Source organism: Schistocerca serialis, chromosome 4 (genome assembly GCF_023864345.2).
Source record: "Schistocerca serialis cubense isolate TAMUIC-IGC-003099 chromosome 4, iqSchSeri2.2, whole genome shotgun sequence".
NCBI classification, from domain to species: domain Eukaryota; kingdom Metazoa; phylum Arthropoda; class Insecta; order Orthoptera; family Acrididae; genus Schistocerca; species Schistocerca serialis.
The window spans coordinates 353891227-353917014 of NC_064641.1; the positions used below are offsets into that span (position 1 = coordinate 353891227).

Sequence of the window (25788 nt, forward strand, 5' to 3'; positions counted from 1 at the left end):
AACATGCTGTATAGAATTATGTCAAAGCATTGTAATTATCTCTATATGCAGGACTCCAGGTGCTGAAATAACCAATTATGTTTTGCTAAATTGCAATTCCTTTTTGAGAAACTTAAAAAAAAAAGAAAAACATAGTGATTGCTGCTGCTTTCAACATGGATACAACTAGTAAATCAAACATATCAACACAGCTTACTGATCTGATTCAAGAATCTGGCTTCAGTCTAAACGTCACCAATTCAACAGGACAAATGGGAGGACAGCAACATACAGACAATATCTTAACAAATTATGCAGTTGATGCTAAATTCTGCTTCAACCCAAGACTTTCATATAACTCTGCTTTATTGATTGAATTACAAAAATAAACACACAAAATACTAGGAAAACTTTATCAAAAGAAAATTCAGTGAGGAAAACATAAATTTGTTCTGTTGTAGTAATGAGGTTCAGTGGCAATTACAAAATGAATCTTCACATTGGGAAAACTTTGGGTGAGTGATTTCTGCTTGTCTTCAGTGACACATTTTCATACGTAAACTGCTGGAGAAAGGCAACTATGAGATGTGTTCATTAAGTAATACAACACATTTCTTTTCCAGCCAGTTTGGTTGAAAAAATGCAGAATTTGTTGTGGGACATCATCAAATATTCTTGCTTCAGCTCCCATAGTTTCATGAAGTCCTGAGAGGTGTCTGTAACTGATGTGCATCCCAAGAATAGAGCTGTCACTGAGTTTCTTTTGGCAGAAAACCAGAGCATCAAAATTATTTGTAGGTGCTTCCAGAATGTCTACGGAGACCTGGAAGTGAACATAAACATGGAATTGTTGGACGAGTTGTCTGTCATCAATGACACGAGGTCGCACAAATCTGTCCAATCAACCACATGCCTGTCAGCCACACAAAGCTGTGGTTCCTGTAATGCTGAAACATGTAGGCACCATCATTTGAGGTGATCAATGGATCACAATCACACACCTTGATGCTCAACTGAATGTCTGTTGGCAAAGCTGACACACTCATCCACCAGTTGGGGTACTCATAGGTTTGTGCCTGCTGGGTCCTTCACCACTTAACAGAAGACCATAAAGAACAACAAAGGACCATCTATGCAGAACTACTTGTGCATTACAAGGCCAACCATGACAATTTTTGTTGAACACTGTCACAGGTGATGAAACATGGGTTCATCTCTTTGAACCAGAAACAAAACGGCAATCCATGGAGTGTTACACCACCTTTACGCTGAAGAAAAGTTCAAAGCCGCACTATCAGCCAATAAAGTCATGGTAATGATCTTCTGGGACTCTGCTTGATGTCCTCCCTCTTGGTGCAATGATCAACTGAAGTCCATTGCGTTACCCTCAGGAAATCAACAAAATGACTTCAGGGTGTTTGTTGCCACAGAAATCCAAACAACCCTCTCCTTCTCTGTGACACCACAAAGCCTCACACATGTCTGTGAACCTAAGAAGAGCTAACAAAACTTCACTGGACTGTTCTTCCTCATTCATGCTACAGCCCAGATCTCACGCCTTCCGGATTCCATCTGTTTGGTTCTAAAATGGTTCAAATGGCTCTGAGAACTATGGGACTTAACATCTTAGGTAATCAGTCCCCTAGAACCTAGAACTACTTAAACCTAACTAACCTAAGGACATAACACACATCCATGCCCGAGGCAGGATTCGAACCTGCGACCGTAGCAGTCGTGCGGTTCCAGACTGAAGCACGTAGAACCGTTCGACCTCACCGGCTGGTCATCTGTTTGGTCCAATGAAGAATGCACTCTGTGAAGCAGTACATGAACGATCGGGAGGTTATTATGCAGCAAGACGTTGGCTCTGGTGTCGACCAGCTGAGTGGTTCCATGCAGGCATACAGGCCCTACCAGTAAGATGACAGAAGGGTGTCACATTGATTGGAGACTATGTTGAAAATAGGGTTTTGTAGGCAAAAGAGTGGGGAACAAAATGGTGTACTAAAACCCTGAATGAAACCAACTTGCTTTTCGAAGAAGAAAGTGATGCATTACTTATTGAATGCCCCTTGTAATGATCTGAACTGGTTACTACTGGCATCAAAATCTAGGGAGAAAAAAGGAAACTACATATGGATCTGAAACACAATAAAAGTCTTGAGTCTATTAATTATGTTAAAAACTATAAAAAGTATTTAAGACTGCTGTAAGGACATAAAAAGAAATGGCAAAAAATAAATTCATTCAGAAGCTAAGAAAAAAATTAAAAGCAATTGTTAAATTATAATTCTCCTGAAGATGACGAGTATGAAACTCATCAAAACATTGCATCAGCACACTAGGACTCAGATGACAAGATGTGATAAATGTGCCGTAGTTACTTAGCATCTGTGATGAAGTATGGTGTTATCAGAAATAAGTGCAAAGAAAGGCTAAGGGCGCTTTGTTGTCCACTATTAAGAGAGCTATAGATTTCAAGTGTTCTGCTCCTCTTCATACTCACTGAAGATTCAAAGAAACTGGTACACCTGCCTAACATTGTGTAGGCCCCCATGAGCACACAGAAGTGCCACAACACAATGTGGCATGGGCTCGATGAATGTCTGAAGTAGTGCTGGAGGGCTGTCCATAAATCCATAAGAGTACGAGGGGATGGAGATCTCTTCTGAACAGCACATTGCAAGACATCCCAAATATGCTCAATAATGTACATGTCTGGGGAGTTTGGTGGCTAGGGGAAATGTTTAAACGCAGAAGAGTGTTCCTGGAGCCACTCTGTAGCAATTATGGATGTGTGGGATGTCGCATTGTCCTGGTGGAATTGCCCAAGTCCGTCGGAACACACAATGGACATGAATGGATGCAGGTGATCAGACAGGATGCTTATGTACATGTCACCTGTAAGAGTCATATCTAGATGTATCAGGGATCCCATATCACTCCAACTGCACATGCCCCACATGATTATAGAGCCTCTACCAGCTTGAACAGTCCCATGTTGAGATGCAGGGTCCATGGATTCATTAGGTTATCTCCATACCCGTACGTGTCCATCCGAAAGACACAATTTGAAACATGACTCGTCTGACCAGGCAACATGTTTCCAGTTGTCAACATCCAGCATCAATGTTGACAGGCCCAGGTGAGGCATAAAGCTTTGTGTTGGGCAGCCATCAAGGGTACACGAGCAGGCCTTCAGCTGCAAAAGCCCATATCAATGATGTTTCATTGAATGGTTTGCACGCTGACACCTGTTGATGGCCCAGCAGTGAAATATGCAGTAATTTGCAGAATGGTTGCTCTTCTGTCACACTGAATGATTCTCTTCACTCATTGTTGGTCCCGTTCTTGCAGGATCTTTTCCTGGCTGCAGCGATGCTGGAGATTTGATGTTTTATTGGATTCATCATATTCATGGTACACTCGTGAAATGGTCGTAGAGGAAAATCCCCACTTCGTTGCTACCTCGGAGATGCTGTGCCCCATAGCTCATGCGCCGACTATAACACCATGTTCGAACTCACTTAAATCATGATAACCTGCCATTGTAGCAGCAGTAACTAGTCTATCAATTGTGCCAGATACTTGTTGTCTTACATAGGTGTTGCTGGCTGTAGTGCCATATTCTGCCTGTTTACATATCTCTGTATTTGAATACGCACGCCTTTACCAGTTTGTTTGGTGCTTCAGTGTATGAGCTAATTCCTTTTACACACAACATAAGTCTAATCTAATATGGTCTTGACAACCAGAGACTGTGATCAGTTGTGTGTGAGTTGCATTTGATTGAGTGTATGTGTATGTAGTCTAATTCTGTTGAAGGCCTGTTTGGCTAAAAGTTTTGTTTGACAGACTTTCTGTTGTGCTTATCCACAATTCAGCATCTCTGATATATGATGAGTAGCAACTATTCTTTTCATAATGTTGTCATTGGTCTATTTTTAGTAGATAATTCTCAGCATATGTATAGTACTATGAATAAAGAAAATTCATGCTTCCTACCCACTGCCCACAGTTCTCTGCCCAAACTCCACAGTACATTGGAATGAAAACTTGGAATGAATTAAAAGGGCAAAGCATAAATAAGATTGAGAATATTCTTCTGAATAGGAAATTGTACAGCATCCTAGCCCAAAAGTGGTATTACTCAGTAAAGGTATTCTTGAATGATAATGTCTTTACTTGAGCAGGATACAATAAAAAGAACTGAAATATGTAAACCCACAAAAGAAATTTAATAATAATTAATTTTTAATGTAGTGTGTGAAATTAAATGATGTGCTGTAGTTAGATAGTACAGCACCAAAATAATATAAAACTAGAGTTTTTAATAGCATAATGTTGATGAGTCTCCTGTACAATAAATGACTGGTTTGACTTTTATGTTATGAGAAAATAAACTTCTCAACTGATTCTTAGGTTTTTAGAATGCTTACAGTTTAATTACAACAACCTTTATTAACAGCCATTGAGAAAAAACATATTCATTCACACAGAAGAATATGTACAACTACATGTTTTTTTATTTAAATTTGGAATTGAAATGAAGTTGAATAAGGAGGTTCCCTATTACTAAAACTATTCTCAGATACGGATTTTAAACTGGGAAAATCAAAAAGCAGCAGAGCTTAATGGAACATATCTGACTCAGCTTCCTTTTGTTAACGACGAACGTTTTCTTCTTGTGCAGATAAACTTCAACTACTAACCAAGGAGCTTAGAAGAGAAAGTTGAAAGTAAGCCTGAAAATTAATTATCATACAACTAAATACAAGAATAATCAACCCATTCCAATGCAAACTAATGAATAACAGCAATGAAGTTACAGAACCAATGGTGTGTTTCTGTGTATAAGGGTTGGTTGAACAGCTAAAGAATAAATAGGAGATAATAATAGCCAGGAGTGCCTTTTGGTACTAAGTAGAGTTTTCAGATCTATCTTATCTATGTGTTTGAAATGCAGCATTTACAGCAGTCTGTGTCAGCAGTTTTAACTTATGGCAAAACAGCATGCTATTGAAATGTAAAAATGTTCATTAACTGAGGACTACTCAATCAATTGACAGATGTATGTTCATAGTCACTAGGAAATACAGAAAAAAAACATTAAGAACAGGCAGAACATAGAACCCAGTATGTTGTCCTCAACAGTGAGTGTTCATCAGAGACAAGGGTATCATCAGGACTGCCCCAGGCCTGCTATTATTTCTTATGTACACAAATGATCTGGCAGACAGGGTGGGCAGCAATCTGCAGTTGTTTGCTGATGATGCTGTGGTGCACAGGAAGGTGCTGAAGATGAGTGACTGTAGGATGATACAAGATGACTTAGACAGAATTTCTAGTTGGTGTGAGGGATGGCAGCTGACTCCAAATGTAGAAAAATGCAAGTTAATGTGTAAAACAAACACATAATGTTCAAATACAGCATTAGTTGTGTCCTGGTTGACACAGTCATGTCATTTTAATATCTGGGCATAACACTGTAAAAGTGAGAAGAAGCATTTGAGGATTGTGGTAAGGAAGGTAAATGGTCGGCTTCAGCTTATTGGGAAATTTTAAGAAAGCATAGGTCATCTGTAAATGAGGCCACATATAGGACACTACTGCGACCTATTCATGAGTATTGCTTGAGTATTTGGAGTACACATCTGGTCACTTTAACGGAAGACATCATAGCAATTCAGAGGTGGGCTGCTAGGTTTGTTACTGGTAGGTTCAAGCAACATGGAAGTGTTATGGAGATGCTTCGGGAACTCAAATGGGAATCACTGCAGGGAAGACGACATTCTTCTCAAGGAACACTACTATGAAAATTTAAGAACCAGCATTTGAAGCTGACTGAAGAATGATCCTACTGGCACTAACATACATTATCCATAAGGACCAGAAGATAAGATATGAGAAATTATGGCACATGTGGAGGCATTTAGACATCACTTTTCCCTCACTCTGTCTGCGAGTGGAACAGGCAAGGAAACAACTAATAGTGCTACAGCATACTCTCTGCAATGCTTTGTGTGGTGGCTTGTGAGGCATGTATGTAGATGTAGGCTCGACTGAAAGACAGAACTATGACTGCAATGAAAATGAAACAGAGATGTGTAGCACATGTATCAAGTGAGTGATAGATAGACCAAGATTTTCCTCACAGAATTCCTTGAAAAAAAAAAAAAAAAAAAAAAAAAAAAAAAAAAAAAAAAAAAAAAAAAAGAAAAAAAAGACTGAGACAGGAATCATATCCCTCACTCTGAAATTTATTTGCTCTTATTTTACCTTCATAATATTGCATGAAAGAATGAACATTTTGAAACTTATTTAAAATTGAAGTTACTGGTCCTGTCACATTAATATTGATTTGGAGAGTAACGTTACAGGCACAGTTCAGCTATTACGATGATTTACCTTCTCATACTACAACTTAAACACTTTAAGGTACCAGTACTTTGTCAGTGACAAAAATCATAACTACGTCACAAAGAAATATCATGGTTAGACGTGTTCATTTGGAAAGGACAAAACACAGCATGAAATGCAAATAATGCTAATTATTCAAACTGAATTGACTCATAATGATGCACAACTGTTATTGAATTAAGTAAGTCATGGTGTAAAATTTCCAGAAAAAGGCACAATACTGTGAAATTTCATTGTTCAACAAAGAATAAATAGCTTGTTCTTTGCACCTAATTCAAATAACATACTGCCTGACCATAAATTGTTTGTAACATTTGAGTTATTTGTGGTGTCACAGATACGACTTTCTCCCTCACTCACTGTTCACTTGGGAAGGAAACAGAATCAATTTTTATCTGTTCTGATGGGTTTTGCATTGTTTGGTGAGGAGGTGATTCATGTACACTCCATAACACGCAGGTAACATTTGTCAGTCAGCTACTTTTGAGATCATTTTAGTGCAGGTGCCGCAACAATCTCACTGGCCCTGCAGCTCTAGTATTTTCAGAAGATGTAGGCTAAGAACTCTTTGTCATTGTAGTTGTATGTTGCTACATTTAAAATAACAATGGGTGGAGATCTTTACAAAATACTGACTTCTACAGGGTGCATCAAAAAAATGTACACACACTTTGAACTGTCATAGACAATTTATTTCCCGTTCTACAAGGTTAAATATCTGTGAGATAGTAATGTTATCATACAATGAAGGCTTTCACGACTGGATGGTACTGTTGTTGATAATTCTTCTGGGTTATGTGGCCGTGGTCCATGGAATTCTTCTATTCCTAACATTTCATCCAATACTACGTTGGGCATCCTCAGAGGTATGGCTGGTCCTCCTGAGTCCTGCCGACTGATGAGTGCTGCATTAGAGAGCGGCCTAAATGCCGAGGAAAGTGGGCATGGTCTAGCTTGCACGTAGTAGCAGAGAGAAAACTAGTCACAGATAAAATGTAACTATTGATAATAGTCCATCATAGATAAAAAACACTTATCGATTCTGTAATGTTACTGTCCATATCTCGCTTAATTTCAAGGCCTCTTCTTTTCTATTAAAATTATCTTCATGTTTATAAATTTCAATAGCCTCCCTATACAGTTGTGGATAATAGTTCATGGTAGCACTTAAAACTGTAGTTTCAGAAAACTTAACTACATGCTCACCTGACTGAAGTGCATGTTCTGCAGCGGCCGATTTATCTGTTTTTCCCAGTCAGCAAAGACTCCTTTACCCTCATATTCACACTTCTTTTTGTAGTACCAATGTAGACCTTGCCACAAGTACACAGAATTTTATACACACCGCTAGATGATAATGGTGGCCTTCTATCTTTAACAGAATGAAGTACTTGTCCTATTTTTCTGGTAGGTTTGAATACCGGTTTCACTTTATGTTTCAACAAAATTTTGCCGATTCGATCTGTAACCTTACTAATGAAAGGTAAAGACACCGTGTTCTTCCATTGCTGTGTACCATCCTTGTCCTTTGGCCTGCTGTAATTAGGTCTTGAAACTCTATTAATTTCTTTGTTTGAGTACCCATTCTTTCCGAAGGCCTGTTTCAGATGATTCAGTTACATATCCAGATGTTCCGGAGTACAAATCCATTTTGCCCTGTCCACTAAACTTTTGATTACACCTCTTTTTTGTTGTGGGTGATGATTGGAGTTCTTATGTAAGTATCTATCAGTATGTGTGCCCTTCCGAAACACTTTATGTCTTAGACTGCCATCGGTTTGTCTCATGACTAACACATCGAGAAACGAAATAGCCTGGTCTTTTTCCACTTCAATGGTAAACTGAATTTTAGGGTTTATGCTATTAAGATAATAAAAAAATTTGTCTAAGGCTTTTTTACCATGTGTCCAAACCATGAATGTGTCATCTACATAACGATACCAACAACATGGTTTCTTATTTGCTTTATTCAACGCTAATTGTTCAAATTTCTCCATGTAAAAATTGGCAATTGCAGGGCTCAACGGGTTACCCATGGCAACACCATCCACTTGCTCATAAAACTCCCCATCCCACTGAAACTGGCTATATGTGAGACAGTGTCTAAACAGAGCGGTCAAATCTTCAGGGAAAACTTCTGTTATGTAAACCATAACTTCATTGACTGGAATCATAGTAAACAGAGATACAATATCAAAACTGACCAGAATGTCAGAACTCCAATCATCACCCACAACAAAAAAGAGGTGTAATCAAAAGTTTTGTGGACAGGGCAAAACGGATTTGTACTTCGGAACATCTTTTACGGAACTGAATCATCTGAAACAGGCCTTCGAAAAGAATGGGTACTCAAACAAAGAAATTAATAGTTTTAAGACCTAATTACAGCAGGCCAAAGGACAAGAATGGTACACAGCAATGGAAGAACACGGTGTCTTTACCTTTCATTAGTAAGGTTACAGATCGAATCGGCAAAATTTTGTTGAAACATAAAGTGAAACCGGTATTCAAACCTACCAGAAAAATAGGACAAGTACTTCATTCTGTTAAAGATAGAAGGCCACCATTATCATCTAGCGGTGTGTATAAAATTCTGTGTACTTGTGGCAAGGTCTACATTGGTACTACAAAAAGAAGTGTGAATATGAGGGTAAAGGAGTCTTTGCTGACTGGGAAAAACAGATAAATCGGCCGCTGCAGAACATGCACTTCAGTCAGGTGAGCATGTAGTTAAGTTTTCTGAAACTACAGTTTTAAGTGCTACCACGAACTATTATCCACGACTGTATAGGGAGGCTATTGAAATTTATAAACATGAAGATAATTTTAATAGAAAAGAAGAGGCCTTGAAATTAAGCGAGATATGGACAGTGGCGTTACAGAATTGATAAGTATTTTTTATCTATGACGGACTATTGTCGATAGTTACATTTTATCTTTGACTAGTTTTCTCTCTGCTACTATGTGCAAGCTAGACCATGCCCACTTTCCTTAGTATTTAGGCCGCTCTCCGACGCCCGACTCGTCAGTCCGCAGGACTCAGGAGGACCAGCCATACCTCTGAGGATGTCCAACGTAGTATTGGACAAAACGTTAGGAATAGAAGAATTCCATGGACCACGGCCACATAACCCAGAAGAATTATCAACAAAAGTAATGTTATGTTTCTTCAACAGGTGGTTGCAGTGGCAAGGAAGTAACTGCAACAAGGCGGATGTGCATTTGAGCTTTGAAGCACAGAAGCAGATAATTAAGTGGTACTGGAAGTTTGAGAATGTAGCTGCGGTTCGAAGACAGTGGAGAAGTTAATATGGTATAGAACCACCTTCAAGGTTAACAATTACATGTCTACGAGACAAATTCAAAATTAATGGAACAATGTGTGATGTGCATAAAGGTCGATCAGGGCGACCTCGTACAAGTGATGATTCCACAACTGCGGTCTTGGAACTGTTTCAGCATTCACCTCAAATATCTTCAAGGCAAGCAGCACGTGAGAGTAATGTAAGTGCTAGTAGTGTGCTATGCATTCTGAGGAAAGGCAAGCTTTGTGTGTACATTCTAAGGCTGGTGCAACAGCTAAGTGATGACGATCCAGATTGAAGGTTAGGATTTTATGAATGGGTCCAGGAGATGGTGAGATGTGAACTGAGTTTTATGGGTAGCATAATTTGGTCGGATGAAGCCCAATTAAAACTCAATGGAACTGTCAATACGCACAATTGTGTGTACTGGGCTGAAGATAATCCTCACATTACCGTTGGAAAGACTGTGAATTTGCCTGGCGTAAATGTGTGGTGTGGTTTGTCTGCAAGGGGACTCATTGGGCCTTTCCGCTTTGACGGTACTGTTATTGGAGAAACGTACCTAACAATGCTTGCTGACTCCATATTCGCTGCCATTTGTGCATTATACGGTAATGATGAGTTTTATTTCCAACAAGATGACGCCCCGCCACACTATCATAGGAACGTACGAGCATACCTGGATCACAATGTGCCAGGCCAGTGGATAGGATACAGGGGACCAATTGAGTTTCCTGCATGCTCTCCAGACCTCACGCCACTGGATTTCTTCTTATGAGGCACAGTAAAAGATGAGGTGTACAAACCTAAACCACGTAACCTGGACACATTTCGGAATGAGATTCAGGCGGTGTGTGCAGAAATCATTGGACACTTTGGCACGATGTCCGGAATCAGTGGTGACTCGTACTCAGAAATGTATTGATGCTGAAGGCCACCAGTTTGAACATTAATCAAATTTGCAATTTACATTTATTTTTCCAATTGGACTTTAAGCTTTCCATTTCCGGAAATTTAACATTTTAGAATGGGAAATAAATTTTCTATGACGCTTCAAAGTGTGTATACATTTTTATGACACACCCTGTATATGGATCGGAATGGTATATGTTGTGATTATTGTCTATCACAAGCCTACAGCATTCAGTTCTTTCTTGTGGTAATGAGAAGTGTTGGCCGAAAAGAAAATGCTTTAAGGAAAAAAGATAGCAACTTACTGAATATCAGAGACATCAACTCATTGAAAGGCACATAAGCAAGACTAATAACTTTGATAGCTTTCAGCTGAATATCTTTTTGAACTACAGACAACATATACACACTCAAATTCAGCTCTCTCTCTCTCTCTCACACACACACACCCACACACACACACACACACACAAACACACAAAACTTTTATGACTACATTATGCCCACTGACTACTTAGTGAAGGCACTGCAGCGCATTTGAGGTGAGCGAGTGTGTCGGATGGAATGGGCGATGGGAGAAAGGAAATGGGGAATGGGAAAGAGAGTTGGAGAAGAGTGGCTGATGACTAGGAGAGAGAGGCACCAGGTGCCTGATATAGGAATGTGGGAGGGACGGATGGGATAGGAATGTGGCACAGGCACCAGCACTACTGAACATGTATGGTACATGATGATGAGGAGGACTGAGGTGGAGACGGAGCAGATGAAGGAGAGACTGCAGGGAAGAGGGTGTGGGTGCTGGGTAGGTAAAGTTATGGTGTTGGGGCAGGGGTGGGTGTGGTGTGTGGCAGGGGGCTATCAGAGACTGTGGCCAGGAGGATTTTGGGATTGAAGGATGTGATGCAAGGACAACTCCCATCTACTGGTGTCGGGGATTTTCGATCAAGACAGCAAAGGATCTGAGAAGCCACTGAAATCAAGCACACTATGCCCAGCAGCACGTTTCACCAATGAATGGTCAACTGTGGTCTTGCTCATGGTTTTTATGATTGCCATTCAGTCAGATGGATAGCTGGATGGTGATCATTCCCATGAAGAAGCTGTGCAAAAATTGCAGCAGAGCTGATATATTACATGAGTGGTTTCAAAAGTGGTACTGCCTCTGACAGGATAGGATAAGCCTGTGAGTGAACTGGGGTAGGATGTGCTGGGTGGAAGTATGACAGGTCTTGCACCTGGGTCTTTCACAAGAGTATGACCAACATGGCAAGGAGTTGTGTGTGGGTGGAGCATAAGGATGGAGTAGGATATTAGGGTGGGCAGTAGGATTTTGGTGGAAGGATTATGGATAAGGTAATCCTTATTTTCAGGCATGATGACAAACAGTCTATTCCTTGACAAAGGCTGTGATTCAGTTATGTGACTCAAGAAAGATATTGGCTGATGACGTAGGTGTTAGTTCTTGGGGAGGGTGGCTTAGGAAAACTGTCTATACATTAAGTTTGGGAAATTGTGCATGTCTGTAAAGGCCTTAGTAAGATCTTCAGCATATTGAGCAAGAGATTTCTCAGTATTGCAAATGTAGGTCTACAAGTGTCCAGACTATGTGGGAGTGATTTTTTTGCGCGAAAAGGATGAAAGCTACTAAAATGCAGGTACTAGTTACTGTTAATGGGCTTCATAAGGACAAAAGCATGGATGGAGCCATCCGAGATGTGGGGATCACCTTCCAAGAATGTGGCACACTGGGCTGAGGAGGTCCAGGTGAAAAGGATGAGAAAGAAGGTGTTGAGGCTGTAGAGGAATGAGAATAGAGTATCTTGGCTCTCACTCCAGATCATGAAGATATCATCAGTGGATCTGAACCAGACAAGGAGTCTGGGGTTTTAGGTGGTTAGGTAGGTTTCCTCTAGCCAGCCCACAAACAGGTTGGCATAAGATGCTATACAGATGCCCATTGCCATGCTGTAGATTTTTTGTATATATGTGTATCTTCCCCTCAATGGAGGAGTAGTTATCTGTGAGGATGTAGCTAACTATATGCTTACAGAATGAGGCAGTGGTTTGAACAGAAGGAGAGGATGTCTTCACTAGTGGCAGGATCATGGGAATGGGGGATGCTGGTATATGGGGAGGTGGAGTAAACAGTGACAAGCAGATCATGCGGTCAGGATGCTTCATATTCAGTGAAGGAGGCAGTTTGTGTCTTTAAAATGGGAGGATACACTGTATGCTATTGGTTAGAGGTGTTGACTGATAAGAGCTGAAATTCTTTTGGTGTAAGCATAGCAACCAGCTACAATGGAGTGTTCAAGATAGTTAGGCTTATGGATTTTGGGAAGGATTTACAAGGTGGGTTTGCAGAAGGTTATCGAGATGAGAAGGGACATGAACTCAGAGAAGAGATTTGGGGTGGGATTAAGGATTTGAGTAGGGATAGCAAGGAATGCTCGACATCTGGATGAAATCACTGTGATAGTCTTTGTAGGTGGAGGAGTCAGACTGCTGACAGATGTCTTATGCCAGATAATCACTGTCATTCATCATGACAATTATGGAAGTTTTATCTGTAGGAGGGCTCTTGATGGCTGTCCTTTCCTCCACTGCAAGATTTATAGTTCTGGGAAGGGACCTGGGAAAGGAGGATGAGGCCAAGTTGGAGGTAAGGAATTCCTGGAAGGTAACACACGGAGTTGATTGAGTGGTAGTGGCAGATGGGCAAGGCTGGATGGGGAATGAACTGCTAGAAGCAAGGTTCAGTGGTGGGATTTGGTTGGAAGGATTGGTGGGAAAAGTGTTTCCACTACAGAAGGTGTACAGATTTTGCCACATATGAGTGTGTAAATGGTGTACATTACTTTCTCTGCCAGTCTGAAAATCAATTAAAGCAAAGTTTTCCTCAGTCAACTGCTATTCATTTTTCTGCCACTGTATGTCATCATACACTTCTGAATATAATAGCAATAATCACTCAACAGAAATATAGGTCTTTTCTATTCTTAAAATGGCTCATTATTATCATAAAAAAAAATTGGTTCAAATGGCTCTGAGCACTATGCAACTTAACTTCTGAGGTCATCAGTCGCCTAGAACATAGAACTAATTAAACCTAACTAACATAAGGACTGTAGCGGTCGCTTGGTTCCAGACTGTAGCGCCTAGAACCGCACGGCCACTCCGGCCGGCTATTATCATCTCCACATATGTATATTAGTTTGCAATGTTACATGTAATTAAAAAATACTACATAAATCTGAAAGATAATAAAATAATAATCTACAGAAATTTTAAGATGATTGTGTCAACATAATTCTAGGAAATACAGAAGTATCCATCAATTTTTTACCAAAATGACAGTTTTTCCCAATGTATCCTGTATCACTGCAGTCACACAGAATGTGATCATCTTTAACAGAGCATCGTCCTCCATGTTCACAAGCATTTGGTCTCTTGCATGGATCAACTAATTGACAATTATCTATAGAAACATCTCCCACTGCATGTTTTGAGCGGACAACATAGCGTGGTTCAATTGATTCCCCATTCACCATCATAAGTCGCACACATCCAACCAAGCCTGGTGGAAGATAGATAGTGCATTACAATTGGATGAATAATAGAATATACATATACACACTTTATTGTGCAGCATGTTATTATTTACATGAGCATAATGTACTTCACCAACTATTTGTCCATATATACATGTAATTCAAAAGAAAGTACTGGTATTTCATTTACATTTTGCAACATCAAAAGTATATTCAATCATGTATCTTGGCCACAGAAGTAATTCTCCTAAACACATTTAGTTAATATTTCACCATCACTGAAATGCAGTGGCTTCTGTCACTCTACAAGGGCTGCTTGTATGTGAAAAATATTAAGGATATGGTAGCAAATAAGAATAACTAACACTGCTTTCTTTTCTTTACTTGACATTGTCTTACAAGATATATGATTCTCATAATATAGGTAATGTATTGAGATAGACTTTTGTAAGAAGTCCAAATAAAACCTCTTCTAGAATCCCAAATGTTTTAAACATTTCAAAAAGTTTTGTACATTGGTCCACAGTTCAGACATCGCTGCCCAAATAACACTTTGCTTTGGTATTACTTCAAATTTAAATGATATTATCCATTAAGAACAACCATGTTTACCAGAGACACACTATTTCTTATAAAAGACAACATTTTATTTCAATGGAATGGAAATCTAGTATAATGTGTGCATGCTGTTTAGAGATCTCTCACACTGTACAGTATACCTCGGGGAGCTAAAAGGTAAAAGTGTCGTGCACACTTTTTCTATGAAAAAATTGTCATACTACTTTTCTTTAAGGATCTCATAATGTTACTGGTACATATTGACATGTCACCACTATTTACTGTTTGCTAGTTAGTAGAGTATCAGCAAAATATTTTTAACTAGATCCACTAGTATCTATTTGCAATGTGGTGAACACTGTTTTTGTGTTATTGAGCCTGAAGACTGATTTGGTGCCACTGTGCAAGTTAATGTATCCCGTGCGAGACTCTTCACCTCTGCATAAGACCTGCTACCTATACCATTTTGAAACTGCTTACTGTAGTCAGGCCTTTGTCTTCATCTATAATTTTCATCAATTATACTTCATTCCATTACAAAATTGGTGATTCTTTGATGCCTCAATGTGTCCTACCAATCAATTCCTTCTTTTAGTCAGTTTCTGCCATAAACTTCTTTTATCTGCAGTTTTATTCAGTACCTCCCCATTAGTTATTCAAAATGTTTATTACACATACAGACATATATCACCAGTTTGCATATAATATCCTCTTTACTACAGCCATTCCGACTCATTTTCCTGTCCAAAAAATGAAATGCGTCTACTACTTTTAGAGTCTCACTTCCTAATTTAATTCCCTCAATGTCAACCAATTTAACTCAACCTTATACAATTACACTTGTTTAACTTTTATTAATATACATCAAATAACCACTTTTCAAGAGACTGACCACCTTAATCAACTCTTCAAATTTCTTTTTAGCCTTTGATAGAATTACAGTATCATCTGCAAATCTCAAGAGTTTTAATTTCTTCTGCTTAAATTTAACTGGCTTTCCATTTGAAAGATAGAGAGGATAGGTTACAACCTAGTCTTCTCAGTTATTGCTTCCCTTAGATGTCCTATGATTCTTATAACTGCAGTTTTGTTTCAAGTTGTAAATGGCCCTTTCTTCACTGTATTTTATCTCACTATCTTCAAAATTTTAAAGAAAGTACTCCAATCAACAATGTCAGATCTACAAATGCTTTAAAAGTAAGTTTGCCTTTCTTCAGGCTGTCTTCTAAGGTAAATCATAGGGTCCCTTGTTTGTTCCTATATTTTTTTGAAACCCAAACTAATCTTCAGTAATACTAACATGTACCAGCACCTGCCTTCCTTGGAATAGGAAGTCATCTCCTTCTTGAAGTCTGAAGGTACTTTGCTGTCTCATACATCTTGCATACCAGGTGGAATAGTTTTGTCATGGCTTATTCTCCCAACTTAGGTTTTCCAGAACACTGTCAAATTCTTCTTGCAGTATCATACCCGCCCTCTCATATTCTTCTACTTCCTCTTCACTTTCTGTAACATAGGCTTCTAGTTCATTTTCCCTGTCCAGTAGTTCATTTGCCCTGTACATGTTGTTCTATCTTTCAGCCTTTCATTCTTGGCTTAGTACTGGCTTACCATCTGAGTTCTTAATAATTATACAAGTGCTTCTCTTTCCTTCAAATGTCTCTTTAATTTTTTCATAAGTGACATTTATCTTAGCCACAGACAAGCATGATTTTACAGCTTTGGAAAATCCAGGATGAATTAATGACAGTATTATAAAAGGATAGATTCTAAAGTAATTGGATAGATAAAAAATCTATTCATGAAGCAGCAGCAGGAGAACACACACATAAAAAAAGGTTTTAGATATGCAAGCTTTTGGAGCCAGTGGCTCCTTCATCCAGCAGAATGGTTGAAGGGAAGGGAAGAGAGGTGAAGGAAAAGGACTGGAGAGGTTTAGGAAAAGGGGTAGAGTTTGAAAAAGTCACCCAGAACTCTGGGTCAGGGGAACCTTACTTGTTGGGATGGAAAGGAAAGACTGATTCTTGTCCTTTCCCTTCAACCCTTCTGCCAGAAGAGGGAACCACTGGCTCTGAAAGCTTGTATACCTAAAACCTATTGTTATATATGTGTTCTCCTGCCACTGCTTGCTGAGTAGGTTTTTATCTATCCAATTACTTTATATTGTCAAAAAGATAAGTTACTACTCACCGTATGGGGAAATGCTGAGTCACAGATAGATCCAACAAAGAGGCAATTTTTTGTTGTGCGTACCTGCGACTCAACATATCCACTACAAGGCGAGTAGTGGTCTATTCTTGTTACGACATGGCCATTTTACAGTTTTGCATTTCTCCTCTATCCATAATTGCTTTGCCATTTTGCACTTTCTATCTGTCTCATTTTTAGATATGTTTATTGCCCTTTGCATGCATCATCATTTCCTGCAATTTTATACTTTCCCCTTTCATGAATTAAATTCAGTGCCCCATGTGTTATCCAAGAATTTCTATTGGGCCTTGTCTTTTGCCTGATGCTTGGTTTCCTTAACTATTTCATCTTTCAAATCTACCCTTTTGACTTCTATTGTTTTCCTTTCATGTGTTTCAGTCAACCATCTAATGCTTCCATTGAAACTCTCAGCAATATTTGGTTCTTTCACTTTTCTGGATTTGATTCCCATGTTTTCCTACCTTTCTGTAATTTCCTGAATTTTAATCTTAAATTAATAAGTAATACATTAGGGTGAGAGCCAACATCTGCCCCTGAAAATGTAGTGCAATTTAAGACTGGTTTTGAAATCTCTATCTTACAATCATATAAACTATTTGAATCCTTCCATTGCCTCCAGGTCTCTTCCATGAATACAGTCTTCTTTCATGATTGTTAAATTAAATATTAGCATTGATTAAATTATGCTTTATCGAAAATTCTACCAGGCAACTTCCATTTTCATTCCTTTCACCAGTCCACATTTTCTGCTATTTTTCCCTCTTTTTCTTATTCATTATTAAATTCTTGCATTATCCATATTTAATTTTGTGTTTATAAACCTTTACTGACCTGGTCAGAAGTCCTGTTCTTTCTGACATCACATTTCCATAACTGCCACTATATTTAACATCAATTTATCCATCTCTGTCTTCTAAATCTCCAAGCTACACACCCACTGAAGGTATCAAACATCCAACCCTCCAGCTTGTAGAACACCAGTTTGGTTTTCCTGATGGCAACATCATCCTGAGTCATCCCAGCCTGGAGATCTGAACTGAGAATTTTTCCATCTGGAATATTTTACCCATGTTGATGTCATTATCATTAAGACATACAATAATGTTGCATGTCATTCAGATTAGTCACTCATCCAGACTTTCGCCCTTGCAAGTGTTTAAAAAGCTTCTGCACTTCTCCAGGTACCATATGTTAGTCCAGCCTCTCCACAGATAGCTCTCTTAAATGGTTGCACCTATTGTACATCCACATATATCACTGATGTGCACAAGCCTCCCTGCCACAGCAAGGTCTCAGGCAAGCATATGATGACTAGTTGTTACACCACCAACAGTTTGTCTGTTAAGCTCCACTGACAGAAACAGATCAGATTTTTTAATGCTTAATAGCAAATGACAGTTCCTACAGAACACATATTACATACTGGCAATATTAAGAAAAAGAAAGATTGCTACTTACCATATAGTGGAATCAGTGAGCTGTAGATAGACATGACAAAAAGACTGCTCCACATGGGAGCTGTTGGCCAAAAGGCCTTTTAAATTTGACAACACACACACATTCATGCAAGCACAACTCACACACACATGACCACTGCTTCTGGCCACTGAGGCTGGCATTGGTGGCCAGAGATAGTGGTCATGTGTGTGTGAATTATACTTTAAGTGTGTGTTTGTTTTTTTTCTACTTTAGAGGAAGACCTTCCGGTCAAAAATTCACATGCTTAGCAATATTTTTGTTGTGCCTGTTTGCAGCTCAAGATCTTCACCATGTGGTGAGTACCAATCTACCCTTTTCATAATATTGTCATTATTCCATTCTGGATTTCCTTTTGTTTTATATTAGATATTGTATTTAAAAACAATTTATTGATACAGTTATTCCATCAGCAAGTTCTGTGATGGCCAACGGCCTTGCCACAGTGGTAACACCGGTTCCCTTCAGGTCACCAAAGTTAAGTGGTGTCAGGCTTGGCTAGCACTTGGATGGGTGACCATCTGGGTCAGCTGAGCACTATTGGCAAGTGAGGTGCACTCAGCCATTGTGAAGCTAACTGAGGGGCTACTTGATAAAGAAGTAGTGGCTCCAGTTACAAAAACTGATGACAACCAAGAGAGTGATGTGCTGACCACATACTGTATCCAGCGATGCCTATCAGCTGATAATGACACAACAGTCAGTCAGTAGCACTGCACCTTTCGAGTCCTGCTTAGATGGAATTTAAAGTTTAGAGAGCTTCTATGATGCTGCTATACACAGGCCAAAATTGTAAATGTTAATTCACGTGTCCACCTCAGAAGAACAGCAGTTTATCTGTATGTAACTTTGTTTTGTTGCAAACTAAAATGCCACGACAACAAACAAATTTTTTTGTCAATGCCTGGTTTTACTTTACAGTGTCTCCAGACAATATTAATGAAAGCACATCATTTCTTTTCTTGCAGACAACATAAGTACCCACCTGACTGCTTCTCAAGTCATGCTATTTATACAATAGTGATTTTGTTTGGAAATCTATTTCTTTGCAGATATTTGATTGACAGACATTTAATGACTAAAGTTAACCCGCAATTCTGTTAGCAACAGATTTAAAACTCAGTGAACAAAATATTTTAGATTTACTGAAAAAGATGATCCGAGCTACTTACCCTGATTAAGTTTTATTCCAGTTCCTATTGTTAAGTTCTTCTCAAATCTAAAACTCCTTTTTATCAGCTGATATGAGTTATGTAGGTAATCAACAGTGAGGTTTAAGTAACCTTTCTTATAATTTATATCAACCTATAAATAAAAGAAATATGTGAGAAACTTTTCAAAAATATTTTTGTAATTATTAAAATACAGCAATAATACATTATTACTCACATGATGCCAGTTTACATGGGCAACATATTTGACTGCTGATTGGTGTGTAAAATTTCTGGACAGGTCCCTTAGTACAAATCGAACATCATCATTTACCAGTTTAAGCTGATACAAGAAAAAAAACAATGTCATTACCTTATTCAGAATTTATGCAACTTCTGTTTTCTAATATTATTAGTGAAGTATGTTGATTCACGTGTTTTATGAGCTCATTCTTCTTCAGTGTGGCTAGAAACATATTTCTTATCTATTTTGTTTGATTACTACTAATATAAGGTAAATATATAGAGTTGTAACATGCCTGTCAACCTCACTTACCAACAATAAATGAAATTTTAAAGACTCATTTTCATATACAAATAGCATAACATAAACAAACTGTAACTACAGAGGAAAATTACTTATTTTCATTCATTCTGTAGATGAAGTTTCCAGTAAAAAGGATAATTTATTGACATTCTGAATTCCACAACAAAAAAACACTTTGTGCAGGAATGTGATTCTTACCAGCAAGTGCAAATGACTAGTTCAGTGCCAAGGGACAAGAAGAAGGCTCATGTATAGGTGTGAAGTCAAGGATGGGTCAATAAAAAAATATTATGTGTTAAAGTCACACAATAGAAGTCAATTTGTAAATACAGAGGGATGGCAGCACAGTAAGGGAGCAAAAGATTTCTCCAGAAAATATAATTTATGTTAAGGCCATTTGCGCCTCTGTTGGTGGACATCATATTTAAATAAAACTACTGAATGATTTCGTAAATTACTGGATTATGAGTTTTAACAGTCACGGGAAAAAGCAAGAGATCAACTGTTATTACGAAACAGAAAAAAATCCCTTAAAACACCATTTGGATAAATATAACATTAAAACATATATATGTAAGCATCTACAACAGGCAAGATGTAAAAATGTACTGAAATAAGACGACTATCACATGGTCTCCAGAAATTATGTCACTCAAAATAGTGATAGGTTTCAATCAAGTTCTATAACATACACCGAAGTGGCAAAGAAACTGGTAGAGGCATGCTTATTCAAATACAGAGATATGTAGACAGACAGAATATGACACTGCAGTTGGCAATGCCTATATAAGACAACAAGTGCCTGTCATAGTTGTTAGATTGGTTACTGCTGCTGCAATGGCTGATTATCAAGATTTAAGTGAGCTTAAATGTGCTGTTGTAGTTGGTGCTCGAGCAATGGACACAGCGTCTCTGAGGTAGTGATGAATTGGGAATTTTCCTGCATGACCAATTCATGAATATTCCGCAAATATTAGGAATCTGGTAAAACATCAAATCTCCAATACTGCTGCAGCCGGCAAAAGATCATGCAAGAACGGGACCAATGAAAATTGAGAAGAATTGTTCAGTGTGACAGAAAAGCAACCCTTCTGCAAATTGATGCAGATTTCAATGCTGGGCCATCAGCAAGTGTCAGTGTGCAAACCATTCAATGACACACCATCAATATGGGCTTTTGGAGCTGAAGGTCCACTTGTGTACCCTTGATGACTGCCCGACACAAACCTTTATGCCACGCCTGTGCTCATCATTACTGACACTGGACTGTTGATGACTGGAAACATGTTGCCTGGTCAGGAAAGTCTTGTTTCAAATTGTATCAAGCAGATGGACATGTACGGGTATGGAGACAACCTCATGAATCCATGGACCCTGCATGTCAGCATGGGACTGTTCAAGTTGATGGAAGCTCTGTAATGGTGTGGGGAGTGTGCAGTTGGAGTGATATGGGACCCCTGACACATCTAGATATGATTCTGATAGCTGACACACATGTAAGCACCCTGTCTGATCACCTGCATCCATTCATGTCCACTGTGCATTCCAACAGATGTGGCCAATTCGAGCAGGACAATGCAACACCACAAACGACCAGAACTGCTACAGAGTGGCTCCAGGGACACTCTTCTGAGTTTAAGCACTTTCAGTGACCACCAAACTCCCCAGACATGAACATTATTGAGCATATCTGGGATGTTTTGCAATGTGCTGTTCAGAAGAGATCTCCGTGAGTCCATGCCACATTGTGTTGCTGCACTTCTGCGTGTTCATGAGGGGGGGAGGGGGGCGCTACATGATATTAAGCAGGTGTACCAGTGTCTTTGGCTCTTCAGTGTATTTGAAATGAAGGCATGCAATCTGCTTAATCAAGATTTACATATGGTAATGGAAAGTCATGTTAAAATGTAAGTAAGTTTTGAATAAAGCTCACTGACAGGCACATGAATTGAATACTTTGCAACCTTTTGGATGAATCCTTCACAGGTGAGGGATTGTGTCAAGTGGAGTAAAGTGGATGAAAAAGGAGGCTGGGAATAGAAGGGAGGCATGGATAAAGTTGGCTGACATCTAGGATCCCCTGTAGTAGCAGATGCACTGCACAGGAATGCAGGGGATAGAGGCAGAGGTGTGTGGGAGAAGAATGTGGTAGGATCATCATTAACTGTGAGTATGTGCAATGTACGCTGACAATAATGTGGAGGAGTAGACTGGAAGGGGGCTGACAGAGCACAGGAAAAGCAGATCGCTGGGAAGAGGTTGTGGGTGCAGGATGAGTGAAATTAAGAGTTCTGCAGCAGGGTGGATGCGGGCATGGGGCAGGGACTTGCAAATATCTAGGCCATGAGGATTATGGGAATGATGGATCTGTTGCACAGACAACTTCCAGGAATGTTGTTCAGAGAAGCTGTTGATAGGGAAAATGATCCAAATGAAACTGTTTGTAAAGTGGCTATTGATTGTACTCAGCAGCATGTTCTACCACTGGGTGGTCAACTCTGCTCTTGGCTACAGTTTGCTGACACTCATTCCTATGTGTGAACAGCTGGTTGGTTGTCGTAACTCCATAAAATGCTGTGCAGAAATAACTTCAGAACTGGTGTATGACATGACTGCTTTCACAGATGGCCCTGCCTTTGATGGGACACAATAACCAAGTGATGGGCTTTCAGTTACAAGAGGCCTGACTTTACTGACAGTGTCAGTATAGAGACAGGGGAATGATTAGGATGTCAACATAGCTGTGATGGTTACATAAGTTAATAAATCCAACAAAAAACCAGAAGAGTATTTTTGAAAAAATGAACAAATATGCAGTTTTAGAATCCCACTAAGACAATGAATGGACTTGTTCCAATGTGATGGACACAGGGGAATCATGGGCAAAGTTTAATGTGACTATAAATTGTGCTCTTGACAAGTAGTGCTGAGTAAGTGGGATAAGGATGAAAAAGGCCGACTGTGGTTTAATAACAAAATTTGGAAAGTGCTGATGAAGCAGAGACTGCTGCACTCTCAGTTCAAAGAAGAATGTGCAAATGGAGCAGGCAATAGTTTAAATTCATGCGTCTGCAAAAAGATCAACATGTGAAGCACACAATAACTTTCACCAAAGTACCTTAGTGTAAGATGTTATCAAGAACATGAGAAAATTCTGGTCCTCTGTAAAATTACCCAAGGGGGTCAAGGGCTTCCATCCAGTCACTCATCAACTGGTCTGCAAAATGAAAGCTGAAGTTTTAAATTTCAGATTGAAGAAATCATTCATGCAGGAGGATCATTCAAACCTAACATAGTTTGACTGATGCACAGACACCTTTATGCAGAACATAGTAATAGATATCCCTGGGTTACAGAAACAACTGAAAGAGCTGAAAAAAAATAAATTACCAGATCAGGGTGAATCTTTTTTGTGAATTCTGGATAAAGGGCAATAGCCATATTCCATATTACTTGATTTCAGGAAATCATTTGACATGATACCACACTGCAGACTATTAACGAAGTTCCCGGCATGCAGATTATGTTGCATATAAGTGAGTGGCTCAAAGAGTTCTCAAGTAATGACCTAGTATTTTGTCTTCAATGGTGAGTGTTCATCAAAGACAGGGGTGCTCCAGAGAAGTGTGATAAGACCGTCCTTGTCCTCTGTATTCATAAATGATCTGATGGGCAGGGTGAGCAGCAAGTCTACAGCTGTTTGCTAATGATGCTGTGGTTTGTGGGAAGGTGTCATTTTTGAGTGACAGCAGGAGGATACAAGATGACTTAGACAAGATTTATAGTTGCTGTGATGAATGGCAACCTACTCTAAATGTAGAAAAATGTAGTTAATGCAGAGCAGGAAAGACAATCCCAATGTGGTTGAATACTACATTAGTAGCATGCTGCTTTAACACCGTCACATTGATTAAATATCTAGGCATAATGTTGTGAAGTGATGTGAAATGGAACAAGCATGTATGGACAGTAATAGGGAAGGCAAATGACTGATTTTGGTTTACTGGACGAATTTTAGCAAAGTGTGATTTATCTGTGAAGGAGGCAAGCTATAGAACTCTAGCATCATCCATTCTTGAGCACTGCTTAAGAGTCTGGGATGTACATTTAGGCTAACAACCATGAAGATAAGGTAAGACAAGAGAAATTAGGGCTTGCATGGAAGCATATAAACAGTCATTTTTCCTTCACTCCATATGCGAGTGGAATGGGAAAGGAAATGAGTAGTAGTGGTACAAGGTACTCTCTGCCATGCACCACATTGTGGCTTGTGAAGTATGCATATAGATGTAGATGTAGAAGGGACTAGAGAAAGGCGTGCTGGGTGGGTGTATCGGACAGTTTCACATCTGAGTATTCCACAGAGGTATGACCCACATGACAAGGGCTTGTAGGCGGGTTTTGGCATAAGGATGTACCAGGATATTGTGTTGGCAGAGAAGTACCATTTTGGGAGAGGTGGGAATGATTGTGGATAAGATATTTCTCATTTCCGGGTATGAAGATAAATAGTCGAACCCCTGGCGAAGGATACTGTTCAGATGGTCCAAGCCAGGATGACATTGAGTGATGAGGGGAGTGTTCCTTTGTAGCTAGTTATCGAGGGTGGTGGGAGGATTATGGGTGTGAGAGGATATGACATGGGAAATCTGTCTATGGACTAAGTCTGGGGGACAGTGCTTGTCGGTGAAAGCCTTAGTGAGACCTTGAGCATACTGGGCAAGGAAATTCTCATCACTGGAGATGCACTACCCGCACAAACCCTCACACGAGTCAAGCTGCAGAAGTACAGTACCTACAGTGTATTCAACGAGTGCAATGTAGACATACAGGTATAAGTGTGTTGAAGGGTATGTGTGTGTGTATGTGTTAACTTACTCCTAAATTATTTACAAAAATCACTTATGATTAAAAGACAAATGTATTAGAGTGAAATTGATCCTCTAATTTAATACAAGTAGCACTAAAACACTCATCACTAAGCTACAAATCAGAGTTGGCACCAGCTCTGTAATTACCTGACATAGCATGGAGAGGGCCATCTGTAAACTTGAATGCTGAAGCACCCATTAAAGTAACCTCAGGCACATTTAGACACCATACTTATGATGATATCTGCACTCTGGTACATACATACTACGTGTCATTAGGTAATTAAATGTAGCATTTGTAACTGCTTAACAATTGTTACTCTAGGCATTTAGCATAAGGTTAGGCACTGACTAATCTAATGTTGCCATGTCATCCAGCATGATGGCGTTCCACGGCTATTTATATATAGTAACACATGCCATATTACAATTTACTATGTGCCCTAGCCTATACCATAGACATAGGTCTACGTGTCTCACATGCCATTAACTAATAAGCATTTTGTTTGGAACCTAGGCATCTAACATCAATGTTGGCCCTGTGCTGCTTTCATTAAATCTGTGGGTGACTGGAAACATAGCCTGAGCTCATGGTGCCAAATCGTATACCATTCCCTGTTCTATGGCTGACATGTGTAATAGCACTGACTTTGCATTGCAGTTTAGCATTTGGTCAAATTTTCAACTCGGACAAAGGTCTACATATCATATATTCTAGAGACCATGTGTCTATATTAACTATTACTTCTATTTATAATCTTTTATACCCTCACTACAAACTCTGTAAATGTTGTATATAAAAGGTCA

At 39.2% G+C, this 25788-nt stretch overlaps 1 protein-coding gene across 6 annotated transcripts in view; it reads right to left on the bottom strand.

Annotated features, from left to right (window-relative positions):
- LOC126474141 (axotactin) overlaps positions 1-25788 on the bottom strand; it is a 557260-nt gene that overhangs the window by 246558 nt on the left and 284914 nt on the right. For all 6 annotated transcript variants that reach the window (XR_007586577.1, XR_007586576.1, XM_050101588.1 and 3 more), the window contains 3 exons: positions 19802-19906; positions 19585-19717; positions 13963-14193 (listed from right to left, as the gene is read on the bottom strand). Coding sequence is in view for 4 of the 6 variants with exons in the window: in XM_050101588.1 (XP_049957545.1) it covers positions 13963-14193; positions 19585-19717; positions 19802-19906 (469 nt within the window). In the remaining 2 variants the exon portion in view is untranslated. The remainder of the gene's footprint in view (positions 1-13962; positions 14194-19584; positions 19718-19801; positions 19907-25788) is intronic.